Source organism: Danio rerio, chromosome 6, assembly GCF_052040795.2.
Source record: "Danio rerio strain M-AB ecotype USA chromosome 6, GRCz13ab, whole genome shotgun sequence".
Taxonomy (NCBI): domain Eukaryota; kingdom Metazoa; phylum Chordata; class Actinopteri; order Cypriniformes; family Danionidae; genus Danio; species Danio rerio.
The window spans coordinates 46,745,755-46,767,956 of record NC_141026.1 but is presented as its reverse complement, the minus strand read 5'-3'; the positions used below and the strand labels follow the sequence as shown (position 1 = coordinate 46,767,956).

Genomic DNA, 22,202 nt, shown 5'->3' with positions numbered 1-22,202 from the left:
CCTATTTTCCCCGCTCCTCAATTTGTGACATAGATATATACACTAGATATCGCATAGGGACCCTGAGCATGCGTCTATAGCGCCGCCACATTGGTACAGTGCTTCCAGGACAAATGTCATTCAACCGCACTAGTCAGGACAGTGTAATTACGTGAAGATGCGGGACTTTAGCGCTGTCTACGAGTGTAGTAACGAGCAAACAAAGAAAACAAAGCACAAAGGCAGAACACTTCATAGGTCAGATTAAGTTTTTATCTGTTTTTGTATGTTCTGAACTTTGTGCTAAACAGGTAACGTTATTGATGATAACAGTCACTTACTGCATTAATCATAAGGCAAAGCGGCTCCAACTCGCACTAAATACTCGGCTTATGCTAGTTTTGTTGAATAAAATCAGCAAACAATGCAAAATAAATATGACAACGAGATGCTGCGCTGCCAGAAATGTGTATTAATGTCGGCTAGTGAAAGAGTCGTTCATAACGGAGATTCATTTACAAACGAATCGCTCCCTCCATCAGTATGAGAAGTGAAAGCAGAAGAGGAGCTGTGTTTCAGGACACGGATTAGATCAAATTTAACAGCGAGGGTGAATAGTACATTTCTGTACACGCAAACACAAGCTTTTTGTCAGGAATGCCCGTGCGATCAGTGATCCATCAATGTAGAAAAGTTATGTAAAATTATAATTTTCATAAAAAAAAATTGCATACTAACATCCAGGAAAACTCCCGATCATAGATATATGTGTATATCTCTGTATAAGCACCCCCGCCCACCTTCGACTGGGGGCCCCGTCGGTGATCCCTGCAGGGGGGCCTCCTCATTTTGCGCTACGCCACTGGCCTGGAGACAATCCTTTCTCGGTGGTATACAGACAATTCCTTTGTCTCCATGCTTGGTTTGTGCTTTGACATGCACCGTCAATCCTGGGACCTTATATAGACAGGTGTTACCTACAGATATTTCCACATCCATCAACACTGTTTTAGATTTGTACTCTTGTGCAAATTTGCCATTTGCTAAATATCGCACTTGGTGTTTTAATGTGAATAATACAACCTTCTAGCATGTGATGTTGGAAAAGGGTGGATAATGAATGCAATCTGCATGCCTGTCTGCTGCGAAACTCAAACACATTTCTGTAGGATAAATGAAAAAGATTGTTTGCCCTGCTGAAGTAGATTTTCTGTTCCGCTATTTAACATCCTGTGGAAAAACAAGCAGTTTGAAGAGCAGTGGATTGGTGTCGGTCTTAAAGGATTCGTGGGTCTTATCCTGTGACTTTTAAATGAACATTCGTAGGGAGAAATGCAATCATATGAATTGGTTAATTGAACTCAAGATGTGGAGTGGTTGCCAGTCGAAAGGATAATAAAGCTTCCAGAAGGAGGTCAAAGGATTTGTAGCATGTGGCAGTCGTGTGATAGAATTGACATACTCGCTGAGCTTCTCACTCCGGCGGTTAGATTCATATTCACATGGCTCTGGTGAAATGGGTCGTCTATTGTTTGTTTTTGTCGGAGCATCAAGCATGCAGTCGCTGTTATGCAGACTAGCGAGTGGGTGTATGGCGAGCCATTTTGAGGTGGTGAAGCGGCTTATGTGCTTCTCATATTGCAGCCTTTTCTGATAATCATAATTAATAATTCAAGGGTCACACTGCATGATTTGAGCTATTTGAGTGAATGTGGGTGGGGATTTGCTGGAGAAATCTGTATCCAAAGACATCTGTAACCAATGAAGAAATAGACTGTATAAAAATAAAGACCTCAGATCTTTTTCAGATTAATCTGATTAATATCTGTTTACACAAAATGAGTTATTTGCTTCAATATGAATGAAATATACTGTTTTAACATTTTTTTAAATTAGAGAAAAAGATATCGTAGAAGATATTGTAGAAAACATATCAAAATGAGTTCATGTTAAAGCATTATTATAATATATATAATGCATTTTTTATTAATAATTTGACTTTTTGATTTTTTTTATCTTTTACATTTAAATGTTTAACAAAATTACTAAACTTTAACTGTAACTACGCTACTATGTTATGTTATGTTATGTTATGTTATGTTATGTTATGTTATGTTATGTTATGTTATGTTATGTTATGTTACGTTACGTTAAATCGATTACATTTTTGGTTGGTCAGTTATATTAATGAAAACCATTTGGGTCCTACTGCACCCAACCCATTCTGAGCTGGGATTAAACCGGCGATTCTTTACATGGGAGTCGGTTGCTCTAAGGAGGCTAAAGATCTGCATAGCACTTAACTAGCTGGCCTCCATTACACTCAACCCCCTAAACCTCACTTCCATCCCGGACGAGCCCCCATGTGTAGCCCGCCTATCCTACTGCACCCAACCTGTTCAGAAGATCGAATTGGTGATTCTTTACATGGGAGTTGGTTGCTCTAACAAGGAGGCTAAAGACCATAGCCTCTAGCGTTTGTTGCAAGAGCACCTTTAGAGGTCAGAGGAGTAAGGTTTACCTGCATAGCACTTTGCTAGCTGGCCTGTGTTTCACTCACCCCTGTAAACCTAACTCCCATCCAGTATAAGCCTCCACATGTAACCCACCTGTTCTATCGCATTAACCCAGTCTGAGCTTGATTTTTATCCGGCAATATTTTACATAGGGGTCAGTTGCTCTAACAAGGAGGCTAAAGACTATGGCCTCTAGTGTCTGTCCCTAGAGCACCTTTAGAGGTCAGAGGAGTGAGGTTTACCTGCATAGCACTTCGCTAGCTGGCCTCTGTTACACTCACCCCCTAAAACCTTACTCCCATCCCAGACAAGCCCCCAGGTGTAACCCACTGGTTCTAACGCACGCAACCCAGTCTGAGCTGAGATTAAACCAGTGATTCTTTGCATGGGAGTCAGTTGTTGTAACAAGGAGGCTAAAGACTATGGCCTCTAGCGTCTGTCGCTAGAACACGTTTAGAGATCAAAGAAGTGAGGTTTACCTGCATAGCACTTTGCTTGCTGGCCTCTGTTACACTTACCTTGTTAAACCTCATACCAATCCCAGACGAGCCCCCAGGTATAACCCACTAGTCCCATTGCACCCAACTAGATCTGAGCTGGGATTGAACTTTGCATAGGAGTCGGTTGCTCTAACAATGAGGCTTACGACCAAGGCATCGCTAGAGAACCTTTAGAGGTCAGAGGAGTGAGGTTTACCTGCATAGCATTTCGCTAGCTAACCTCTGTTACATTAAGACTTTTTCCAGTCTTTTTATGTTATTATTTTTTTCTAAAGGTTAATATCACAAATTATAATATACCTTTTTTTCTTAAAATGTATTTTATTTCAAGTAACTAAAATGCTTTATTAAAACAATTAGTTTTATGATTTTAATTTCACTCAATAACCATGGCCTTACCAAGTCAAACTTTTGGACAAAAATAATCATAACTTAAGTTTAATTTTATAGGAACAAACAACCAGGCTTTTGATTTGCACATTGTTGAGAAAAAAACAGGTTTAAAGTGACCCTAAGGGTGAGAAAACGATGACAGATTTCTCATTATTAGCTGAACTTTTACTATAATTGTTTCTGTCATCAAGGCCTTTCATTATATTAGCCTTGGGTAATACAGGTGGTTTTAATATGCAAGTGTAACATTTCACATTTCTGAATCTGTCCATCATTGACCATTGTTTGATTTATGATTTGCTCTATTTCCATAGCCACACCTCATTGGCTGCAGAATATGACAGACACTGCCATGTCCATTGAGGAGAATCTTTTTTGGGAATGCAAAGCCAATGGAAAGCCAAAGCCCTCCTACAGCTGGCTAAAGAATGGAGAATCTCTCATATCTGAGGTACGTCTAAAACATCCTAATTAGTCTAGAGATGTAGTGTGGAAATTGACTTAAAACATTTATTAATATTAGTATTAAAGTTTGTTTAAAATTAGCTGTAGAAAAATCAAAAAGAACGGATAGACAAAAGTATTTAACCAAGTTTTCTTTCTGAAAACAACTATTAGGACCGTTAAAGAAACTTCTCACTCTCAGCTGCCGTGACATTTTTGCAATTATACACAGTGGTGACAAAGACGAGACAAAACAAGACAATTGCTAATTATTAAGGGCAATCGCCATGCGCTGGACAGGAGTGGGAATTACAGTTAATTACGAATTGCAATAGATCTCCTTTAGCATAATCTGTCAAAATAGTAGATCACCTTAAGATTTTTTCATCACTGCTGAATAAATTTGTTTTTTTTTGTTTTGTTTTTTTTAACAATGATGCCTCTAGTACATCACCTTATTATCAATTGGGTGTCTTTCTGGTTGAACAAAAGTAACTTTAAGTCAAAATTTGCCAGGGGTATGAATAATTTTGGGCTTGACTGTATATATGCGCGCACACATTTACACAGCACTGCGTGACACACCTAAAATCGCTTTATGTTATCAGTTTAACAATAATTAAATGATAATAATAGCCATCAGAAATGGATTGTAAATATTTATTTCATTCCTAAGTGAGACTGAAATCTTAATTTGCACTTACTGTAGTTCAAGGTCATTGCAAACATTAATTCTCATCGCAGACATAAAAGCAAAGGCAAAAAAAGAAGCCAATAGCTGTTTAAGTAGGAGAGACTCCCATCAACAAACATCAGCGGTTATAAAGCAGCAGAAAGCCTCCATTAGAAGTGACCTGCATTGAGGCAGAGCGTGACCTGCTCTCCATCACACATCACGTCAGTCTCTCCATCTGACTCTTTGTGCTGAGTTCAGCCCTTAAGAACAGCCCATAGGCTTCAATGTCTGCTGCGCCATTAGCAGAACCATCAGCTCAACACTTCTCTACCTGTCTCACATGCTTTTCCGACTGAACGCCCATGCCAAATGAATTGGCCATTAGTTTTTCAACATTTCTTTTCTGTTCATTGGAGCAGAGGGTCAGCGTTTTCGCACTTTCTAATTTGTAACCTCCTCTAGCCGCTGCAAAGCCTTCCTTCGCCGTTCAGCATGATGGACTTTTAGTTGGTGTGTAGCATTTTTGTAAAACACATTATTCAGGTCAGCAGAATGGTATAGGCGGGCTATTGCTGTTCGATAAAACTATGAAATTAACACACACACTGAATAATGCTAAATTGCAGGAATGCTTTATACACAGCAAAAAACATATAGGTTCCACGCAATTGATTTGTGTTGGGACAACATTAGGAAATTAAGTTAGCTTGTTTTTACCAATTTAAGTGTAAGTTGCCCCCCACCAAAGAAAAAAAACTTGAGAATGATTAGTGATTCAGCTCAGTTTATATAAGTAGTTTGAACAAACAGAATACATAGTTCTTTGAGTGTAAATAAATTGAATATTTATTAGAAATAGTATTGCTCAATTTCCATTAACTGTAAAACCCAATAAGTTATGGCAACTCAAATTGTTTGAGGAAACCGATTGCTACAAACCATTTGAGTTAAAAAAATTATCTATATAAGTATTGTGAACTTACTCCTTTCAAGTTGAAGTAATGAGGTATTTAATTTACTCATTGCCTTCAACACTGAGTTCAAACCTCTTTTCAAATGAGTAGAATTAACGTTTTGTTACACTGTAGTTTTGCAGTATAAGAAATCTTAAAATGAATAATATTTTAATACAATAGATTACGAAGTGAATGACTAAAACAGCTGTTAAAATGATTGGTTTTAGTTTCAAGTTTAAAATAAAATCAATTTTGATAAAATAGTGTTTGATTCATTCAGACTTTTAGCATTTAATTCAACAAGATAATCTAAAACAGTTTGAATTGTTTTATTGCTTTTTGCTAAATGTTTTTAACATGCATATTTGCTATTGTCATAAAAACAATCAAAATTAAAAAAAATATTGTGCAAAAACTGAAACAAAATCCCAGTGTAGTAAATTAAGTATAATGTATTAAGTATTTTTGTAACATTTCATTCATTTATTTATTAACAAGAACAAATAATGAACAATGTTTGTACAGCGTTTACTAGTTATAGTTAAACATTTACTAATATGTTAGTTAACATGAACAAACCAGCCTGATCTCACGAGGAAACAAAACTATTTTGCATTTTGTCAGTTTAGTGGCTAATTCGTATGAGTTTATACAAGTTCAGTTGTACAAAATTGTACTTATTTAAGAAAGAGGTTTGGCACCCAACCTCACCCCTAAAACCAACCGTCATTGTGGGATAAGCAAACCATACAAATTGTATTTATAACATCGTACGATATCATACGAATCAGCCACTAAATCAAAAAGTTACGAATTGTGTGTTGGAACTAACCATGAACAACTATATTTGAATCAACGTCACGATTTTACAATAAGGTTGTATTAGTTACTGTATTTACTAACATGAAAAAGCAATAAACAAAACATTAATTATGGTATTTATTTATTTATTTATTTATTTATTAATGTTAGTTAATGATAATACAGGTGTTCATTGTTAGTTCATTTTAACTCACAGTGGATTAACTAATGTTAACAAATTTTCTAATAATGCATTAGCAAATGTTAAACTATGTTTAATAAATGCTGTACTAGAATTGGTTATTATTAGTTTATCTTAGTAAATGTATTACGTAATGAACCTTATTATAGAGTGTGACCAAATTAACTAGCGTCAACAAAATATAATACTATTAAAATGTATTGTTTATTGTTTGTTCATGTTAGGAAAAACTTCATTAACTACATGTCATGTATTGCAAAGTGCTACTATTTAATTTTATTTATTTTAATTTTATTTATTTATTTATTTATTTATTTATTTATTTTATTCTTCTTTATTCTTATTTTATCACATTATTTATTTTTTATGTTATTAATTTTATATTTATTTTATTTATTTTGTTTTACTTTTGTTTTATTTAGTTTTATTATATTTATTTTATTTTTATTTATTTATTTATTTAATTACATTTTATTTATTATTTTTATTATTTTCTATTTATTATTGTTATTATTTTTACATTTTATTATTTTAGTTTTATTTTATTGTGTTTACTTATTTTTTTATTTAATTTAATTTTATTTTCATCTTTAATAACCCTGCATTGAAGTGATAAACCCACACCATATCTGCTCACCAGAATCTCTTTTAAACTTGGCAGTGTTCTCTTTTAACTTTGCCCAGAACGCAATCATATAATCAAGCATACCCTAGCGACAGCATAGCAACGTTTTTATTTATTTATTTATTTTTGTTTTTCTTTGATTGTTTGTGTTTGTCTCCACAGGGCCGAGTGCAAATAGAGAACGGCGCTCTCTCCATCTTCTCACTAAACCTCTCAGATGGCGGCATGTATCAGTGTGTGGCAGAAAACAAGCATGGCATCATTTACTCCAGTGCTGAACTGATGGTGCTTGGTACGACCTCTGTGTTTCCTTCAATCCTTCATTTGAATACTCAAACTTTATCGCTTGAGGTCAAATTACAAGGCAGCACCACAAACATCCATCTAATCCAGAGCTCCATCGCAACACTCATATTTCCCCAGTATTGATTCTGAAATTTCAATCACGACACACTGGTCAGTATTGCGTGGTGTTAAATAAATGGCATCGTTTTGAAGACACGACGCAGTAAAATGTAGGTTTAGGTAAAGACAAATGGCCTGGAAGAATCTGGTGGAAGTGGACAGCTCTATTTGTTAAGTTCTTTAGACTTTTCTAAAAGGCTTTCTTCCAGTTCTTTGCCAGAGGCTGTTTGAACGTCAATCGCTGTTCATCACAGATTCCATTGAGGCTTTAAGTGTCCCAATATCTCTCTCTCTCTGTCTCCTGCAGCCTCTGCTCCCAGTTTCTCCCAGAATCCTTTGAGCCAAACGCTTAAGGCGCGTTCGGGTAGTGACGTTAGCCTAGATTGCAGACCACATGCTTCGCCCAGAGCCATTAGCTTGTGGAAAAGAGGAACTGAGATACTGCAAAGAAATGAAAGGTATTTTATTTTATTCAATTTTATTTTATTTTTAATGTTATATATTTTTTTATTGTTTTAATTTAATCAAAATTATTTTATTTATTTGACTTTATTTTATTTTACTTTTATTTCATTTTATGTATCTTTATTTTTTATATTTAATTTAATTTTATTTTATTTTTACTTTATTTCGTAATTTTTTTTATTTACCCTATTTTTTTAATTTATTTTACATTATTTTATTTTACTTTATTTACATTTTTGCTTTGCTGTGTGATGTTAAAATGTTATTCTTTATTCTCAAGGACTTTCCTTTTCCCCAATGGGACACTTAAGATTACCAACATAACCAAGCGAGATGGAGGTAGTTACACGTGTGTTGCTAAAAACCAGTTTGGCACAGCTAGTACTACTGGGAAACTGATCATTACTGGTAAGTTAAATTATTATTATTATTATTATTATTATTATTATTATTATTATTATTATTATTATTATAGATTAAAGTTTGTCTAGATTTAATTGATTTTATTTATTTATCTGTTGTTTAAATTTAATTTTATTTAATTTTATTTAATTAAAATGTAGTTTTATTTTATTATATTTATTTTACTTATTGTGTTTTATTTTTATTTTATTTTATTAATTAAATTATTATTTGTTTGATTTATTTAGCCAAATGAACCACAAAGCAGTACTATTTGTTAACATTTTTTTTTTCTAATATTTTGAGGTGTTTTTTTTTTTTCTTTTTTTAGTTCCATTTTATTTTCACACATTCTTTATTATGAAACAGTGCCATTGATTTGCACATACTGAAAATGTAGGCTTGCCAAGCCTTTGATTAATTTATCCAATATTTGCCAAATTTTGTGACATTCTGTGTTATTTAATTAAGTTTTTTTATTATTATTATTGGACTTTGCAATAACTTTGCATCTTCCCTAATGCCTAAATTAAATGAATTAAACTGCTCAGGTTGAGTTTTCACTTAATATTTAATTTAATTCAGGTTTCATTTATCAAAAAGATTGCTTTTTTTTTTTGCACCATTTATAAATCAGTTTTTTTGTGCGTTCATTTATGTACTGCTTCTTCCTGTTCTCTATTTAAAAAAAAAAATAAAAATACTTTTATCATCCAAACGAGAAAAAAATATATATCATGTAATTTCTCTGTTGCAAAAAAGCTGATTCATCTTTCCTAAAATATTGTGTCTTTCTGTTATAATCATTTAGCTTTAGGCTTTAAATTAGTTTTGGATGAATTACTGCTTTCTTTTTCTTTTTCTTTTTCTTTTTTTTGCTGTGCAGACAATACACAGTCCAGTTCTCTCTTCATGTTCACTCAGATGCTGTACTCCTAATGCTTTAACTATGATTAGCTTTGAATGAAATGCCACATATCGTGATGCATTGCTTCATCTGTTTGGAGAAATGTATTAGCCAACTGACAACTCCATTCTTCTAAGTTTCTGTTGTCACTGCTGTCAGCCTTTCAAGTCAAAAAATCACAAAGCGTAAGATTTGTTTTAGATAATCAAGCACACAGAGAAGTCTCACACAATGCCACTACACTATTTCGAGACAAATGGCTTTTGTTATCAAGTCTCTCCATGTCTAAAAAGTTTTAAGACATCTTTCGAAAACTCCTGGAATAGTTCATCCAGAAATGTTAATTTTGTCATCATTTCCTCATCCTCATTTTCCAAACTTTTATTATGTTCCTTTTATTGTGAAACACAAGAGGAGATACTGTATGAAGAATGTGCTGTTGTTGTTTTTTTCATACTTTTATAGTAAATTGTGACAAGAGGTCTAAAAGTTCAGAAAAAGAGATACAGATTATAATTGATGTAGTCCAAATGAATCATGTGGGTTATTTCAAGTCAATATAAGGTTGCTTGGTGTCATACTTCCAAACCAGTGAGTAAAAAAAAGACAACTGAAAAACCTAAGGGCTATATCAGTCCAAATTGTGAATGAAGTTTTGTGTATAGTATCCAGTATATACATGGCTTCAATAAAAAATCATTTCTATAGAATTCCACTACAGCACAATAGGTACACCAATGTTATGGGTTTGATTGATATTTACCATTCTTATAATGACTTTGTGGCCTTCCACATTTATTGTAAATGAACAGAAATAATTCCTATATTTTTGATTCACGGAAGACAATAATGAGTATAGAACTGGGGCCTGTTTCAGAAAGGAGGTTCAACCAACTCTGAGTTTAAACTTGAACTCTGAGTTTTCAGTTTCAGAACAGCTGATATGAGTTAGATCAATAAACTCTGAGAAGACTAATTCAGAGTTAAGCACACACACCGTGGCTATGAAAAGGCATTATTAATGGAGTACAGATGTTAGAATTTGATGTGCTCATACAAAGTTATAGCAAATATGATCATATGTTTAAAAAAAAAGCAATACCACTGCATCAGTGAAACTAAGACAGTTAGAGTGGGAAAATATAGCTCTGCAAGTAAATGCTAAGTTTACATTTAAAATATTTAAAGTATTTAAATATTTAAGTATAATAATAAAATAAGTAATGTATTGATTGACGTTTTTAGACTTTTCTTCTTAATTCTGAAGTTATTTCAAATATACTTGCATTAAATTACATAAAATAGGCTACTGGTTTCTACAACCAATTTGACAAAACAAGAATGCATATAACTTTCACTTAATTTAAGATTCCCACGTTTACAAATGTTGATCAGTTTAAGATAATATTTCTAAAATTGAGTTTTTATTAAATTTAAAAGTGCACTTGTGTGTGTCTGCTTTTTTATTGATCAAGTAGTAGAGGTTGATATGACATTTAGAATGTAAGCAGTACTAAAAATAGTTTTTAAGAACCAGTATTAATCCCATTAATCTAGTTACAGTACATGTCCCTGTCGAAGGTCAGTGAATTTAAGCTAAATTTTGTATATTTTTTTACAGTAATATCAAAGGTAAAACTTAAAACTGGTATTGAATCTAATTGTAATTTTCCCAAAAAATTACAAGGTATTCTCTTAAACTTGTTCTTTGTGTGACTGAAATGTAGACAAGGAATTACTAAGGCTAAGGTGAGAAACACCACTTCATCTTTAAAAAAGTGGAGGAGACAGACAGAGTTTAGAGAATAAAACCTGATCTGGACCAAGTTAGGTTCATAAAGTAAGTTACCACGGTAAATGACTCAGTGAGTAAAAGTTACTTCTCATTAAGAAAGAGGCTTGACTTAGTCTACTTTGCTTTCTCGAGTTTGACAAACCTGCCATTTTGAAACAGAAAACCCAGAGTTCCTCTCATTTCAGGGTTAACATACTCTAAGTTTTCACTTAACCTCCTTTCTAAAACAGGGGCCCTGGGGCCTGTTTCAGTAAGGAGGTTCAAACAACTCAGAGTTTAAACTTGAACTCTGAGTTGATTTACTGAGAGATTAAAAACTCAGAGTTTTCGGTTTCAGAACAGCTGATCTGAGTTGGGTCAATCAACTTCGAGTAGACCAACTCAGAGTTAAGCGCGCACACCGTGACTTTAAAAAGGCATTATCAGTGGAGCGCAGACATTACGAGTGACTATGGCAATATCTTATAAAAGAGATCAGCATTTCTTTCTCCAGCTGAACTTGATGTTCTCATGCAAAGTTATAGCAAATATGAGTGTATATATTTGAAAAGAAGCAGCCATCAACCAGTTAGCGTGGGAAAACAGCTGCTCAAGATAATGCCTAATTTAACTTTTTAAGTATTTAAATATTTAAGTATAATAAAATAAGTAATGTAATTTGTGACGTTTATATATTTTTTTCTAAACTTTCTTTTATACATTTATTAGTTTTAAATGATTTAACGGTGCACTTGTGTGTCTGCCTTTTTTATTGATCAAGTGATAGAGGTTAATATAACATTTAGAAGGTAAGCAGTACTAAAAAATAATTTTTAGAAAGAATAATAATCCCATTAATCTAGTTACATGCATGTCGAAGGTGAATTCAATTTAATTATTTATTAAAAAAGCATAAGCCATTCTAGTACAGTTCTTCTGTGTGTGACTAAAATGTAGGCAATAGCTATGTTTCCATCCAAATATATTACATAAATTTATGTGCAAAACTGGAATATTGCATAAAAGATGCGAATAAAATTCCATCCAACGAGTCAAAGAGAAAAAAATTGTCACTTCCTGATTAAACTGGCACCAAATATCAACAGTAAAAACAGAATTTACTGTGGTAGAAGAAGCTGCGTCAATTAATTCTTTATTTAGCCTAATTAATGTACTTGCGCCTCGATGTCAGAAGACAATGCTGAAACACAATGAACACGTGGGGGCGTCTGAAGCCATGAGACGCGGAGACTCTTGACACGCACCAGACGTTCGGAGGTAATTAATAATATACACTAATACTGAAACAGAATGACTAAAACAATATTTAAGACGTGTTACAGTGTTCTCAGCCTCCATTTACACACATTTTCATTATCATATGATCATGATCTTTTTTTTTAATGTACATACTGTAATTTGTTCAGTAAAAGTGTTTCCATCGTAGTTTATGCGCACATTTTCTATCGAATAAAAGTTTATCCTACTCAGTTATGTGCGTTTTTTAGCATATTTTAAAAAGTTATGTGCATCATGACGTTTCTATCAATCATTTTTATGCACGTATCCAAAATTAGCATTAAAATAGGTGGGTGGAAACGTAAGGCTAAGGCGAGAAATACCGCTTCATCTTTAAAAAAGGGGAGGAGACAGACAGAAACTCTGAGTTTAGAGAATAAAACCTGCTTCTGACCAGGTTAGATTCACAGAGTAAGTTACCACAGTAACTGACTCTGAGTTAAAGTTAACTCTCTTTCAGAAACAGGCTTGACTTACCCTGATTTCTCGAGTTTAACAAACCTGCCATTTTGAAACGGAAAACCCAGAGTTTCTCTCATTTCAGGGTTAAAATACTCTGAGTTTTCAGTTAACCTCCTTTCTGAAACAGGCCCCTGTACAACCAATCTCAGCAAAACAACAGCAAAAACAACAACAAGAAAATTAAAATTGAAATAGTTTAACATACAGTTTAATTCACAATTATTAGTCCTAATTAACCTAGTTAAACCTTTAAATGACACTTTAAATTCAGCTTAATACTGTAAAAATTATCTAGTAAAATTTTATATTACTTTCATCATGCATGGCAAAGATAAAAGAATCATTAGAAATTAGTTATCAAACCTATTATGTTTCGAAATGTGTTGAAAAAAATATTCTTTTATTAAACAGAAATTAGGGAAAAAATATATAAGGGGCTAATAATTCTAACTTCAACTGTACATGTCGGTGGCTAAACTGAAGCTCATTTAGAAATATGATTAGCTTCCGTGGCAAATCTATAGATTCAAGGATTAAGCTAAATTGAATCACAACAAGAGCTTGTGAATCAGAATCAAATTGGGACACTTGAATCAATACATAGCACTTGTCTACAGTATTTATATTTTTGATATGATCATAATTGGGTTTTTTTAACAATGTAGTAAAAGTTTATGCCATTTTTTTTCTCATTAAACCTGAGAATTCAAATGAATTAACTGGATTATTAAGCCTATTAGAATTATGTTTTAATGACTTTTATTAAAATCTGTTTGGGTTTTGTAGACAAAATAGTTATCTCTCAAGCAAGAGTGTCTGAACATATTTGCAAATGTGATATTCTTATTGAGTTCAGTACACAACAAGTTATTATGAGTTACTTTAGATCCTGTTTTTTAAAGCACAACATCTGTTCATCTCAGAGCAACACTGTGGTGTTTTACTCCTGAATGAATCTGTTTTTTGAATGAACCGATTAAGCCAATGATTCAATGATCCATTCATAAAGTGACTCAACTGCTGCAGTGTTTCTACATGAATCAGCTATTTCGAAGAAATATTTTTAACAAATGATCAGTGAATCACTCATTAAGAATTACCGCCACCTACTGGTAAACAAAAACAAATATTGCTAAATACAGTTTAATTATCGCTATTGAGGAAATCGTAAAAAAATTAACATTTCTCAGAGCTTGTTGAATATGACAATAGTTCATTTGGGGTGAACCGTCTCATTAGTTTTCATTTAATGCTCCCTTTTCCAGTGCTGTGTTTAGCTCGTGTAACCTCTCGCTTTAGTCCTCCACACTCCATTCCACGTTTCGCTAATTACTCATTGTTAAGGTCATCCTTAATTGCTGTGGCCATTATCCATGTGGATTGTTATTTCCTCATTAAGCTATAGGATGAATGTTATCCTTCACTTTTGTTACTCATTACATAGGGTATAAGTTTAATCAGCTGTGTTTTCACGGAAAATCAGAAGAAACTCATTAACTATGTACTCTGCATGAGCCTGTACATCTTTTGTGGGGTTTCTATTCCTTCTCTCGCTTGTATTTCTCTCTCATTATGTTTTTGTCATGCACCAGCAGTTGACCCCCTTAATGTAATTTAATTAAAATGACCTTTACCTCGCAAAGTGTCTTCACCCAACTGTATTCTGCACACGGTAGACGTGCTGCCAATTCATTTGGCTCTTATTAAAATTCACTTTATTTTCTTCTTACATTAATAGTCCCCTTATGGGATCTAAGTATAGTACGCAGAAATGAACATTATTTATTACCGCTATAACCCACTGTAGGTTGGTGTGGAATAGTTAACCCACAGACTCGAATGCTGCTCATCAGGACAGCAATGTAGGGCGCTAAATTGTCAGATGACCTAAAAGTTTAAATTTTTCAGTTTTAGGTTTGTGTACCTAAAATATTATAATATAACTTATAATATGTAACTTTAATATAATATAATATAATATAATATAATATAATATAATATAATATAATATAATATAATATAATATAATATAATATAATATAATAATCCATTCTCACAAAAAAAATCTACTCTCCTGCCCTCAAAATATTTTTTTTAATTATGGAAATCTTTTTAATTGATGTGTTATTTTGCATAAAATATTAATTTTTAATAATGTTCAGGTATTTATTGATTCATTTTATTATATTTATTTTGACATCTCAAAATACATTTAATGTTGCAGCGCATTTCATTATCATAATGCAAAAAAATGAATAAAGATTCAAAGTGGCTTATCTAATCAAGTTTTATATTATCAATGAATGCAATGATTACTGTATTTTTTTGCTTATTATTTTTAAAAATCTTTTTACACTATTTATTGATATTTTTTGTATATAGTGAATTATATTTATTTTGACAACTCACAATACATTTTTATTTGTTTCAGTGCTTTTCAGTAATATAAAATACACCTTAATACTAACAATTAATACTTCACTTATTGTATTACTAGCATAAATCATAAATAAAATAATAGCTTTTAATAATTTAAAATGATTTATTGAAGCATTTTATTGTTGAGTATAAGTTGTATTTATTTCAACATCCCAACACATTTGGTTGTAGTCCATTTCAGTATTACAGTCCAATCCTTATATTATTATTTAACAAATTAATTACTGTATTAGCTGTATAAATCTTGAATAAAATATTAAATTTTAATAATTGTAAACTATTTATTGATGCATTTTATTATTGAGTGTAAAGAATATTTATTTTAACATTTTCAAATACATTTTCAGATGCAGCGAATTAAAGTATCATAATGCTAAATAATTAATTACTGTTCAAATGTGGCTTATACAATAAAGTCTAATATTAATGCATTCATTGCTGTATTACTTGCATTTTATATTGAATAAAATAATAGCATTTATTGATGTATTTTATTATTAAGTATAAATTATTTTTATTTCAACATCTCAACACATTTAGTTGCAGTGCATTTTGTTATTACAATGCAATCTTTATATTATTATTATTTAATAAATCAATTACTGTATTATCTGTATAAATCTTGAATAAAATAATAATTTATTGATGCATTTTACTATTGAGTATACATTACATTTATTTCAACATCTCCAAATGCATTTTTGCTGCATTTCAGTTTTATAATGTTAAATAATTATAATTCAAATATGGCTTATCCAAGTCTTATAATAATGCATAAATTATTGTATTACTTGCATAAATATTGATTAAAATAATAACTTTTAATAATTTTAAACTATTTATTGATGCATTTATTATTGAAGAAATTATATTTATTTTAGCATCTCAAAATACATGTTTGGTTGCAACGTATTTCAGTATCAAAATGCTAAATAATTATTAACAGTTCAAATGTGGCTGATCTAACACAGTCTTATTAATTAGTGCATTAATTACCGTATTACTTCCATAAATCTTGAATAAAATAATAGCTTTTAATCATTTTAAACTATTTATTGATGCATTTTATTATTGAGTATAAATGATATTTATTTCAACATCTTCAAATACATTTTAGTTGCGGCTCATAATGTGAAAAAATTATGCAGCCTACTCTTTTTGGATGATCCTTGGTGTCAGGATCATGCCTTAAAAATGCTGCAGCCGCCGGCGGCAACACACTGGGGTTTTTGAAGAAGAGTGATTGTCTGGTTATATTCCTGGTCACAGAGGATGTTTTCTCACTTCAGCTTGTATCCCAGAGCTAAACTGACAGACTGTGTTGGCACTGTAACTAACAGAGCCCACGAGGATCAGCCAGAGCCCCAGCAGCACAGAGATCACAGTGGGGGAGAGTGTGGTACTGCCCTGCCAGGTGACTGCCGATCCAGCCCTGGACGTGGCCTTCTCCTGGGCCTTCAACGGTCAGCCCATTGATTTTCATCAGGATGCCGACCACTTCGAGCGAGTGGGAGGGGTGAGTTTTGTGGTTTTAGGGTGATTTTGCAACCTCAGCAACCTCCATCCCACACCACCACCTCCAAACATGAAACATTTATAGGGAACAGGATTTTCCTTGTTGTTTTTTTTTTTTTTATGCAGGCATAGTCAAACATTTACAAATCATTTATGGAAGCCTGAATACAAAAAAGAGAGTCTTAAAGCTATAGTAGCACGCAAAATCTGATGTAATGTTTTTCTTTTTTTTCCTTTAAGTGTGTATTGCATCCGTCTATACCTAAGATAAGATACATTTAAGCTCACGGTCTCTCACATAATGGAAATATGCCAAAATGTGTTGGTATAAGCTAGATTATTCATTCATTTTCCTTTCAGCTTAGTCCCTTATTTATTAGGATTTGCCACAGTGGAATGAACTGGCAACTATTCCAGCATGTTTTACATATCGAATACCATTCCGGCCGCAACCTAGTACTGGGAAACACCCATACACTCTTGTATTTACAAACACACTCATACACTATGGACAATTTAGTTTATTCAATTCACATATAGCGCATGTCTTTGGACTTTGGGGGAAACTGAAGCACCTGGAGGAAACCCACTCAAACACAGGGAGAACTTCACACTTGAACCAGCGACCTTTTTTTGTGTAATACTTTGGAATATTAGCATAATGAAGACACACACTAAGACAGAAGATGAACCTTCAGTGAATTGTTGTTTTGTCGCATTTTGTGAATGCAGAGATTTAAAGATAAAAACATATTACTGTGAAATACTTTGCTTATTTCCGATAAATCTGCGTGATCATCATTAGTTTGTATTGTTAGAATCTGACTCTGTCTAATAGAGTAGAAGTGACATTTTTAACTGTTTGTGTTTGTGTAGGATAAGTGTTACATTTCTTACACATTTAAGATGTCTGGCCAATGGAAATACACCAGGTTGGCTGGCTAATCAGAGAACTCTTTTCAGGCTTTTCACTCTTTTAAGCTTTTTAGGTGGAGGCACTTGTAGAAACTGGAACTCAGAGTATTTTCAACGATATCTCATGCTAATTTAAAACTTGCTAATTTAGTGGTTTATTCAAACACTGTAAAAAAAATAGCTGCCTTAAATTTTTTTGTTGTTAACCTTTGTTTGTCTTCAAAAAATGAGTTGAAACCCAATTAACTTGTTAAAATAAGTTGAAGTAACATAAAAGCTTTTGTTTTGATGGCTTTTTGTCATACTGTTTTTTTACAGTGTGTGAATTTGTATGATCTCATTCCTACATTAAGCATGATTTGCTCATCTCCCAATAATGGTTAGGTTTAGGGGTTGGGTTTTGGGTTGGTGCCACATCTCCTTTAAAAATCTACAATTTGTGAACAACTGAACATATTAATGTGTGCAAATTAGCCACTAAACTGACAACATGTAAAATAGTTACATTTCCTTGTGGGATTAGGCTGGTATTTCAGACAGACTGTCAATATAGATTAATAGAAATAATGTTTTTGATTAAACCATTAAGCCAAATTTTAAAAGATCAGAAATATTTATTTAATCTTATAACTTATAATGCCATAAGAGTTTTTAAACTACTCACTTTTGAGGTAATTGGCCAATCACAATGCACTGGATTGCCAGATCCTACATAGACAAAATAAAGTTAACTACTGTAAAGTACATTGTGTGAACACACACACACACACACACACACACACACACACACACACACACACTGTATGATTTTACCATTGAGGTATACAGTATGAAGCTATTCTAGTCTACTTAATAAACAAAATAATAACTTTTTAAAATGACATATTGTCTGTTTAATTTAAAAAGGTTCAATCATATTGCCTGTTTAATTAAAACAGAGATAAATGTAATTTGACAGAAGCGTATGTCATAAAAATAAACACAAGTGTCCTTTTGAAGGGAATTTTCCCCCAAAGAGATCACTTGGTTATCATTTATTCTCCCCCGACTTCTTCCAAATATTTTTGAGTTTCTTATTTCTCTTGAACACAAAAGACGATATTATGTTGGAAACCAGCTGCCATTAACTTACATAGTACTTATGGTTGTCAATTGCTTCCTAAATGTTTTCTTTTGTGTTCAACATTAAAAAGGAAACCATAGCATATTGAAACCACTTGAGGGCACGTAAATGATGATCAAATGATATTTTTGGGGTGAAATATTCCTTTAATACAGCACAAGAAATTTAGCTTGAATAATCTGAACAATAACGTGGTTGCAATAATCAAGCCAAAGAACATTAGATGTACAGTTATGAAGTCTTTGTAGGGAGTATAGTACAAGCACTTGAAGGACTAACTGGGTTTCATCTGATGGTTGTGCTTCACGAGCTATTTGGAGTTTGAATGCTCCCCTTCTCAATCAGAATCGTCTGCCTTTATGTCTGCAGTTTGAAATAGGATTCTTGAGATGAATTTTGCCTTCTTGTTACGGGTCGTTCTGTTGTTGACCTACATTGAATGCGAATGATTCTGCGTGTATGGCAAACAGCTGGTGTCTGCAGAGTGAACCAGGGAAACAGGCCAGATCAATTAAGAGTCTTGTTCCCATTTTACCCTTCCGCTTTCACTTGGCATTTTACATTGCAAGGGTGACCGTTTCCCTATTGGCGCAAAACTCAGAATGAATTGAAATCCTGCTTTAAGAGATGCTTTGTGTGGAATCGAAATTTTTCTTTTGGTTAAGATATTTCTTTAGTCAGATGGGAATTGAAACTGAATAATATGCAGCTTTTAAAAATTAAGATAAGTAATTTAACAGTAAATATTATATTATATTATATTACATAGTCACCGGCCACTTTATTAGGTACACCTTACAAGTACTGGGTTGGACCCCCATTTGCCTTCAGAACTGCCTTAATCCTTCATGGCATAGATTCAACAAGGTACTGGAAATATTTCTCAGTGATTTTGGTCCATATTGACAGATTTGTCAGCTGCACATACATGATGCGAATCTCCCGTTCCACGAAATTCCAAAGGTGCTCTATTGGATTAGGGTCTGGTGACTGTGGAGGTCATTTGAGTACAGTGAACTCATTGTCATGTTCAAGAAACCAGTCTGAGATTATTTGCGCTTTATCACATGGTGCGTTATCCTGCTGGAAGTTGCCAACTGAAGATGGTTACACTGTGGTCATAAAGGGATGGACATGGTCAGGCAGGATGGAACCAATGCTTTTATGTTTATGATGCCAAATTCTGACCCCGCCATCCGAATATCGCAATAGAAATCAAGACTCTTGATTTCAGCTTTTTTCCAGTTTTCTATTGTCTAAATTTGGTGAGCCTGTACAAATTGTAGACTTAGTTTCCTGTTCTTAGCTGACAAGAGTGGCACTCTGTGTGGTCTTCTGCTGCTGTAGCCCATTCGTCTCAAGGTTGGATGTCTTGTGCATTCAGAGATGCTCTTCTGCATACCTCGGTTGTAACAAGTGATTATTTGAGTTTTGAACCATCATGTTCAAAGTCACTTAATTCACGTTTCTTCCCCATTCTGTTGCACAGTTTGAACTGCAGCAGATCCTCTTGACCATTTCTACAAGCCTAAATGCATTGAGTTGTTGTCATTTAATTGGCTGATTAGAAATTTAAGTTAACGAGCAGTTGGACAGGTGTATCTAATAAACTGGCCGTTGAGTGTATGTTATTATGTTATTATATTTTAAAAAATGTATTAGTATGAGTCAATAAATTAAGCAAATAAAAAAAGTTCTGTTTTTCTATTTTTTCTTATCTTTTTTCATATTACATTATATATATTTAAATTTGAATATTTTTATAATTTTATTACTAATTTCATTTTTTTTTTAAATAGTATGAGAAATATTAGTTTTCAAAACAAATATTACATATACATATTATATACATGTATAATTAATATTTCTCTATTGGATGCTTTATAATAATATATTTGTGCAAATACATTAGATTAGTCAGTACTGAAGCTAAATCTGGAGCTTATCTAACAAAATAACTTATATGCACAGAGATCTGGGCAGAAAAATGTCTGAAAAAAGCTCTCCAGAAGTGCCCCCTTTGAGGGGGCAGACCACATTTCTGTATCCTAGTGACTCGTCTGAGTCCATGTTTTTCTTATTTTTCTGGCAAAGTAAACTCAGTTTAAAGTTTGCGCCTCGTGTATCCTCCGATCTGCTTCACAAGCTTCACGCATCAAGAAAGGACACCAAAGGACTCCATCCTCCAGCGCATCAGAGAAACTCACGCAAAAGAGAGAAATACCCACTAAATCCAGGAATTTAGTAATGCGTTAAGCTGTGTGCCCCTGATGAAAAAGGTGTTTTTATAATCTTGGTGATCCTTAATAGTGTGTGGGACTGAGGTAGATTTGGTGTCTAGTTATATTTATTTTTTCAAATTAACAATAAGGTAATTCGGAATATTAATAAATAATAATTACTCGGTCATAAACTAAATAAAAGTTAATTTTGCTACAATATATATATATAAAATAGTACAATATACATAAAACATATATATATATATATATATATATATATATATATATATATATATATATATATATATATATATATATATATATATATATATTAGAAAAAATCTTAAGAAACAAAAACGTAAGATTTTGCTGAATTTTTAAAAATGTTTTATTATATAATATGAATTTAAATATATCATTTTTATATTTATATTATAATAAATGTATCTGCTTAATAAATCTGTTTTGTTCCAACACACCAATATCTATTACCTATATTAACTGAGAAATGGATTATAAAATGTTAATTTTTAAAATGGGGTGTACTCATTTATACTTCTTTTAAACACCATTCACACCTACGTTCATAATCTAATTCCAGTTCCCTCAAACCTACAGTTAAACCCTGTTTTTCACTGCTGTGTGATTCCAGCTAATGTAAAGTTCATAAACGGGTCTTTTCTCAAGGGCAATTACAATGACATTGACATATGCAGATGTGGATTATAATGAGATATGCCTTTCATGGATTCACACTTTCTCTGGTCCCAAAGATTACGCTAGCCCCTGATGAGCGCATTACCATAATTAAACATCAGCCCCTCATAGTCTTTCCATCCAATAACTGCAAGTCCAAACCACAGAACAGGCTCTTGTATTGGTATTGATTCAGTTTGAGGCATTTTCTAGCCATTTGAATTGAGCCTGACTGAGAGGTTTTTGAGTGTGGAGATTGTCAGACTCCTTCATGTAGTATTATTGTAGAGCAGTGATCTGTGGTTTGGGGTTTGTATGCAGACCACTGGAGACATTAGTGTGATATCCTGGATTTTGCTGGAATGAATGTCTGGGTATATTTTATTTGAACGCCAGAGAAGCACAGAGGTAAACTGTGTTGGCAAATATATATTTAAATTCATCTTTAACTAACTTTCAAGTTAATTTTACTGTAGTTCAATTATT

At 32.8% G+C, this 22,202-nt stretch overlaps 2 protein-coding genes across 7 annotated transcripts in view; one reads left to right on the top strand and one right to left on the bottom strand.

Moving 5' to 3' along the window:
• LOC147836458 (uncharacterized) overlaps window positions 1-22,202 on the bottom strand; it is a 455,522-nt gene that overhangs the window by 181,295 nt on the left and 252,025 nt on the right. The window lies entirely within an intron of this gene.
• The window catches only part of cntn3b (contactin 3b), a 136,656-nt gene that overhangs the window by 78,186 nt on the left and 36,268 nt on the right, over window positions 1-22,202 (top strand). For both annotated transcript variants that reach the window (XR_015494061.1, XM_087257904.1), the window contains exons 9-13: window positions 3,703-3,839; window positions 7,255-7,384; window positions 7,805-7,955; window positions 8,243-8,370; window positions 16,586-16,761. Coding sequence is in view for 1 of the 2 variants with exons in the window: in XM_087257904.1 (XP_087114030.1) it covers window positions 3,703-3,839; window positions 7,255-7,384; window positions 7,805-7,955; window positions 8,243-8,370; window positions 16,586-16,761 (722 nt within the window). In the remaining variant the exon portion in view is untranslated. The remainder of the gene's footprint in view (window positions 1-3,702; window positions 3,840-7,254; window positions 7,385-7,804; window positions 7,956-8,242; window positions 8,371-16,585; window positions 16,762-22,202) is intronic.